The following is a 7,663-nucleotide window of genomic DNA, read 5'->3' as shown; positions in this document are numbered from 1 at the left end:
TATCTTAACATTTTGTTTACCCTTAATGTATTTAAAGTAATCCTTGCTGTTTATTTTTACATTTTCAGGCAACCTTTTGTCATACATCCTTTTTGATATCCTAATTTTCTGTTTTACGAACTTTCTTGATCTTCTATAATCTTCTAAGTCTCTTGTCGTACCGAACAATTTAAATTTCTTAAATTTATGATGCTTTTCTTTAATTTTATTTCTTAAACTTATTGTGAGCCAACCTGGTTTTTTACTTGTAGCTACCCTTTTCTTTCTACTAGGAATATGTTTACCTTGAATATTTAAAAATTTATCTTTAATAATTTTCCACATCTGATCAGTGTCTCCAAATAACTCAGCTGCCCAATTCACAACATATAACTCTTGTTGCATCCCTTGAAAACTTGCTTTTTGCAATTTTTAACCAATATATTATTATTCCCTAATCTCCATATGCAGCAAAACATTGAACCTAATAGAGCAATGATCACTTGAACCAAGATGTTCCCCTATTTCCACCCTCTTGATCATTTCTATATTTAAAGTTAACAATAACTCTAAAAAGCATTGTTTCTAGTTGGTTCCTTGACTAACTGGTGAAGAAAGCCATCCTGAACAGTTTCCAAAAACCTTTCTCCCTCATATTTGATTCTAGAATTTCCCAATCTATATGCCTGAAATTAAAATTACCCATAATTATGACTTTATTAACAGCTGAAATCTTAATCTCATTGTAAAGTTTCTGACTAATTTTATCAGTATCATTTGGTGGTCTGTAACAAATTCTCACCAAAAGCCTTTTCTCTTTATATCCACTAATAGAAACTCCAATGGATTCAATCTCTTTGCTATTATCTTTGATATCCTCAACTTTGCTCTTACTATCATTACTTTGTGATTATCTGTTATAGCAAGGCAGTGAATGCCACAGAAAGGGGGGTATTATACAACTCTTAAAGATCTACTAAGTGTTGTTGAAGCCCTAACTCATTTCCTTTATTACCTATATGAGCAAATGTTTGCAATCCAAAAGGCCAGTAACAAAATCTCTTAAAATCTCCAGGGACACAAATTTAACCTTGTACATTGGCATAAGGAGAGTCATGGAAATGCTGATGCATTATACTGGAGACTGTGTGTGTTAAAGAAGAGTGTGAACACTGTGAGAAGAGGGAAGCACTGGATAGAAAAAATGACCAACCTAAAGTACAGCAAAGTATATTCCAAGATGTGGTCCAACACCCAACTGAAAGCTCTGTAGGCAAAATATATGAGATATAGTCTCGACAAGTCTTGAAAAAGAACTTTTTAGACCGAAATATTGGCTTTTTGCATCAATGAATTATGCAAGAAAAGTACGAGTAGGATTATATTTGTAAGGTGTGATTTGGAACCCCGCCATGGAACTATCATGGGATGAGAATAAAGTTGGAAGCAATATTGAGCAAAATGGCTTCCAAAACTTCAGGAGTACACCTTTAACATTATGCATTATCCCGAAGACCATGTGTTGATAAAGAATGTAAACACTGTGAAAAGAGGCAAGCACAAGACAGTAAAGACTACAAGTTTAAAGTATAGCATATTATAATCCAAGTTGTGATATACACAAGTGGTGTAGTCCAACACTCATTTAAAAGATGTTTGGGCAAAGGATGCAAATTTGCAACCAATTATTCGGTGGAGCAAAATAATGCAGAAAGACCCTTATGGCAAACAGTTGCTCCATACAGCTCAAAGACAAAGATGCATTGGAAACAGTGTAATTTATTATGCCTACGAGAGGGCTTATGTTGAAAACTGGTAGATACTAATGAATAGAAGCAACTGTTGCAATTCGTACTTCCACAGTCTACATTACGTAGCACTTCGTAACCTTCCTTTGGCTGGACAACACTACAGAGAGTATAAGAGTAATTCTATTGTTTTGGGTGTTGGGGATCTATAAAGAATTAGTGAAAAGGGCCCTTGAAGGTAACAGCATGGACAGCTACAGCAGTGTTGTGTTACAGCACCACTTGAAAGAGTTGCTGTTGATGTGCTGGTTCCTCTGCTATAGAGTAACTGTGGAAATAAATACATTATTGTTATGATGGATTATCTTATGCTGTTTCTAACCAGGAATCAGGAACTCTAGGAAGGAAACTTATTCACAAATTTGATTCAAGATATCGTGTGCCTATAGAACTTTAAAATAGCCTTGTTTCTGGAAATGTGTCAGATCATTGGCCTTCATCTGTTTTCTGATATGTTGGAGAGTTACAACTGCACATAAATCAATTATCCATATATGTGGATAAAGATAAGAAAATTTGGAATCAAGATCTTCCACTGTAGAGTTATTGTACTACAGTAAATGAAGCTACAGGCATCACACTATCATCACTGATGACTGAGAGAGAGAGAGAGAGAATTAAATGTACCATTGAACAACTTGTACTTTTATCTGAAGAATATTCACTCAGAACAGCCTTATACAAAATGTATAGAGATTACAGAGCACCATGGATATCATGCATGACTATCCAGGAAAGACTTGAATCAGCTAGCAACAAAACAAAAGTTTGCTATGATATTAATGCTGATAAGTCTGGATTTTATTGAGGTAATATAATATGGCTGTAAAATCCCTCCCCCCTGAAGAAATGATGAGCTCTAAAGTTAAGCGGGTGCTAGGAAGAGCCTATGAGTTGTTCTGAAAAGGATCAGAGACATGACTTTCAGAATCCAGAAAACATTATAGAAGAGTTAATTTATCATTATATGAGCTAGATCATACATTATTTTAACTAAATGGTGCAAAAGAACTTGCCCAACTATATAGAACATTTTATAAAAATACATATTCCTACTTTATCATAAGCCTAATTTTGTACTTAACATAACCTCACAATAAGAATATATAATCATATTTGATATAAGGTTTTGAAAACACCTAAATAGTTTAGGTTTCTGTGTTACAAGCTTAGAATATCTACTGTAGCTGTAGTCACATTGTGTTAAATCATTAGGCCTTCATCCTGTTTATTATAAAATAAGATGAAATACTTAAAACTTAGTTCTTAGCCCTACTGGACATACATACACATGAGATCATTTTTGCCACATGTTGTACATGATATTTAGGTTTTTCTTTTGTTATTCATCAAATGCTAGAATTGTACTGCTCTTGTTACATTGGATTTTCTTCATTTAATCATAGCTGTTTATTCCCACATAAATAATTGAATGTGTGTAACTCAGAAAAGCACATTCGCTGCTAACTTCCTCCCCTGTTTGTCATATTAGTCCATAAAATATTTGTATTAATAAGTCTTAACAGAGTTGGGACTCAAATGTTGAGTACAAGGTAGGTGTTGACAAATTAGTAAATGGTACAATACAGTTTGAAAGACACGAATAGAAATATAACATGTACATTTTAAAAATACTGTTTGTTAAATCATGAATAGATTGCTATAGTTCAGCCATTTTTAGATTTGACTTTTGAATGGTATCATAATTTTTGATGTTTTAGTGATTTACAATATTAAATTAAATTTTTTTATGACAGTTTGTTTCTTAACTTTTTTTATTCCTCAACATTTGAAATATGAAAAATAAATTCTGATACGGTACTTACCTCTTCTCACAAGATTAGTTATTGTCGTTCAGTGCTGTCCTCTGTATGCCAAATCTTTCATCATGCATGTTGCATGCCTTCTGCTCTGCCCTATTTGAATTGCAAGATTCCAACATGTTTCTCATGCAAATCATCATGCATCACCTACTTACCAATAGGAGCATGACATACTCACGTGATGCATATGATACCCTCCACACTACCGAGCTATCACTTCTCGTTTGGCAGTGCTTGTGTTCGGACATGCTCTTTTGTTTGTTTAATGCTTCACAGTCGACTTTGTTTCCTCATGAAGTGGCTGTTTTTTGAATTAATATGTTTACATTCAGCCTATTTCTTATATTAGTATTCAGTTATTCTAGTCGTCTTATTTTATGCACTTGAACTTGGTGAACCTTTCTGTGCAATGAATTCCAAAGTTAATGTTACCACATATGGTGAGTTACACCAGAGACCAGCGTTTTTTCTCAGGCCTCGGTTAGGGGTGACCGGACAGTGGATTTATCTGCTTTTATAAGCCGGGAGACTGTATGTTGCTTGGGGCAACCTTTGTCCTCGGACATCGCCCAAGCTCTTCCAGAACATGCTGATGAGGACTTTGATTGTCTTTCTCTATCTCCAGATTTTACCGTTCCTTCCCATTCCTAATCTGATGAGTCTACTAGGCGTAATGCAGGCTTTATGGATTTTGTGTCTCAAGTTTGTGACATTTTATCCCGTTCACCTATTTCTTATGCACCTCATCCTTCCTTATTGCATGAACAATCTTCCCAACCCTTTCTGATTTTTCCTCACTCACCTGATATTCAGATTCATGCTGATCACTATGCCTCACAATTAAGCGAGGGGACTAGCATCCCCACCCCACGATGATTTGTCTTGGTGTGGACATTCCCTTGCTACCCCCTGACTGGATCTCCCTATTTTATTTTCTTCCTTGCCTGCAATCACCGTCAATCGGATGCTTGTGCCATTGATGCTTCTCATACTATCTTTCACCATATTCTTTACTATGTATCCAGAATGGGCCTTTTTTCATAAGACTTTGGCCACTCAAGAAGGTGATTGTTCTTTCACATTTCATCACATCAGATTTATCAACGATCTCATTCTTTTGTGTCTCATTTTTCACTGACCCTTGGTCATGATCCTTCAGGCTAACATGTGGATAAATCTGCACATTTATATCCCATTATGTTCATTATCTGGCTATTTCATTTCTTCAATACAACTTCATACCATCTTTGAGAAGGGTAATTACATTTTCTTTTTCCTCTAACCCTTTTCTCTTTTTATGGGATCCCATCAGGTGGCTGGTGTTGCCTTCTAGGGTATGCTTATTTCCCAAAATCTGCATCAAGCCAAGGGTAACAAAGTGCTTTACCCATCCATCCTTGTGCTACTAGTGCCCACTGTTGAGATGGGGTGTTTCACAAGACCATTAGAGTTATGCTTGTGATATTAGAATTACTCATTTGCTCGTTCCAGACCTTATCATTCCATTGACTGTCATGGAAAAAAGCAGGCACCAGTGAAGTGACTTCCCACCTCTTTGGCTTGCACTTGCTGGTTTTTAAAAATAGGATTTTGCAGTCACCTGTTGCGTTGCTCTAGTAAAAGACCTTTCCAGTAGGCATCCAATGGGGATCCTGACAGTTCTCTGGATCTTCTCAAGGTGAATTCTCCCCCACTCCTCTTCATCAGGTGGAGCATGGGAGATCCTTGCCACTTACAGTTCCTAACTGCTGGGGTAGTAGTAGACCTTGGAGAGTTTCTCACTGATTGTTTACAGCACAATATGGTGGTGGTGGCACTGTCTGTGTATTATGGGTCGTCTCTCAACAGCTAGTGTGACCTTCATCTACAGTAGGATGGGTTTGTCACCCCTGTCTTTGTCTTTTCAGTTGAGTCAAGGTGAGACAAACAATGTACATTCTGGTCATGCCTTAACCACACTACACTTCTTGGATTTCTGATCAGGTGTGTATGGGTACTCGGTTGCCTGGTTGAGATGCAGCCTCCCATGGGTGTGCCCATATGGAGCCCCTGCCATCAGATATTACACTCCAAGCTATTGTGTGTGAAGAGGTAAGTAGCTATTGGAAATACATTTTCAGGCAAGGAAAATGTTAACTTTCCTTTTCAGTTTGTTTTTTAGTGGCTTATATTAAATATCTGTCTGAGGGAAATATTTTTTCCATTGTCATTGTGATGTTTTAGTAAACTGTATGAAATATTTGTTTAAAGGAAATGGTTTTTCTGTTGTCAGTGTTTTTTTAGTGACCCATTTTAAACCATCTTTTTTCAGTTCTTTTAAAATCTTACACCACAACTTATCAAAACTTCTTTGCTTCGAGGACATGTGAATTTTAAAAAAATGTGGACTTCAAACTTCTAATATCCACATGTCAAATCATTTGATATGCTAAAAAAAATACATTTTTTTTTTCTCACAGGATGGATTGGTTGAATATACAGAGAATCGAGAAGAGCAAAGGAATGAATCATCTTGGCCAGTTTTTAAGAGGTTTTGTGGAGTTGCTGCTGGTCTGGGAGCCCTGACTCTTGGAGCTTTTTTTGCATCCAAGTCCTAAAATGAAGTGTGGATACTGTAATCTTGGATGCTGTTTGTAAAATTCAGTACATTCTGAGTTCAATACTGAAATGTATTTCACCCACAGAAGCTGAAAGGAGGAAGTCTTCGCCTCCCATGATTATAAGAATGAAAGAATCTCTAACACTTTGTTTACCCAGATTTATTTGCACTTTTTTGAATTTAACCCTTATGAATTCACACTGAGAAAATCTCACTTTTTGTGTGTGATATCTTGTAATTTCTTGAAAAATTATTCAAGTGTCTTACATGTACACTTCTTAAGAAGAGTTATGTGTGTAATAAAACTTCATATATTCTGTGAAATTGTGTTTTAAATGGAAAATACCTTTTGCACATGTAACTTGTATAAAAATTCCCTAGTTACATGCAACTGCTTTTGATCTTTCAAAATTTGATTCCTGTTATACAAATGTTCCTTAATTAAGGTAAAATTTATTAAGAAATTAAATGTATGCAGTTTTATTGCATATCAGCATGTCTTTTTCTAAATATTTTTCTTAAATTATCATTATGCTTAAGTTATAGAAGGAAATTATAAGGTATTGAAAAATTTTAATAATTTTTTATCCATTCTGTCATGCACCATGTGTTATATTATTTAAAAGTTACAAGAATAAAATTTTCATAATTTTATTTTATGTTTGAAACATGGTACATATTTTCAATTTATTTAAGATGTTTAAGAAAGATTATTATTTTTTATTACAATTTCTAACATTCTTAAAATAAGTCCATGTATTGTACTCTTGTACATTGTATTGTTGATTAAATCATAATACACTACTTACAGGATCACTTTTTTGTCTTTTCCAAAGGATTTTACAAGGCTAAGCTTCATTTACACTTGACAGATGATTTTTAAGTATAGAGATAACGTATATAATATTGTTCTTTCTTTGGCAAGTTCTCTTAGATTATCTGGAGAAAATAATTAATGTTCAGTCCATATTAAATTAACATACTGGATATATTTCCTCAACATTTCTGTACATGCTTGTACACTTTGTAACTTTTTCTAGACCTATGTTTAGTAGGGATGAAACAATACAGTTGGGTCATGATATGATAGGTATCTCAGTAAGTGGCTCATGATATGTATCCTTATATGTTCATACCAATACCAAACACTAATAGTGATGTACATGTCTATCAAATTCTAGAAAAAGTGATTAATATTTCTAACAGAGCAACATCACAGTCATATATTTTAAAGAGAATAGTTTGTAATACTTTTTTTTATGTATAAAAACTTTAAGAACAGTTTACAGAATTACTGATTACTAATAGTAATTACTGAACCATAGATCGGTATCAATGAGCTGTTAATAAAAATGGCATATTTTACTGAGTAACGGTCTTAACACAATCACTCTGAGTTTTTTAATAAAGATAAGCATGTCAACATATTCTGGTGTCAAAGCTAATCTCTGAAC

General features: G+C 34.6%; 1 protein-coding gene across 2 annotated transcripts in view; it reads left to right on the top strand.

Moving 5' to 3' along the window:
- Window positions 1-6,411, top strand: part of LOC106469252 (apoptosis regulator Bcl-2-like) — an 11,903-nt gene extending 5,492 nt beyond the window's left edge. For both annotated transcript variants that reach the window (XM_013929729.2, XM_013929728.2), the window contains exon 2: window positions 6,070-6,411. In XM_013929729.2, coding sequence (XP_013785183.1) covers window positions 6,070-6,207 — 138 coding nt within the window. In that variant the 3' untranslated portion in view covers window positions 6,208-6,411. The remainder of the gene's footprint in view (window positions 1-6,069) is intronic.
- The last annotated feature ends 1,252 nt before the right edge of the window (window positions 6,412-7,663 follow it).

Source organism: Limulus polyphemus, unplaced genomic scaffold (genome assembly GCF_000517525.1).
Source record: "Limulus polyphemus unplaced genomic scaffold, Limulus_polyphemus-2.1.2 Scaffold3377, whole genome shotgun sequence".
In the NCBI taxonomy this organism is placed as follows: Eukaryota; Metazoa; Arthropoda; class Merostomata; order Xiphosura; family Limulidae; genus Limulus; species Limulus polyphemus.
This window is presented reverse-complemented; position numbering and strand designations above follow the sequence as displayed.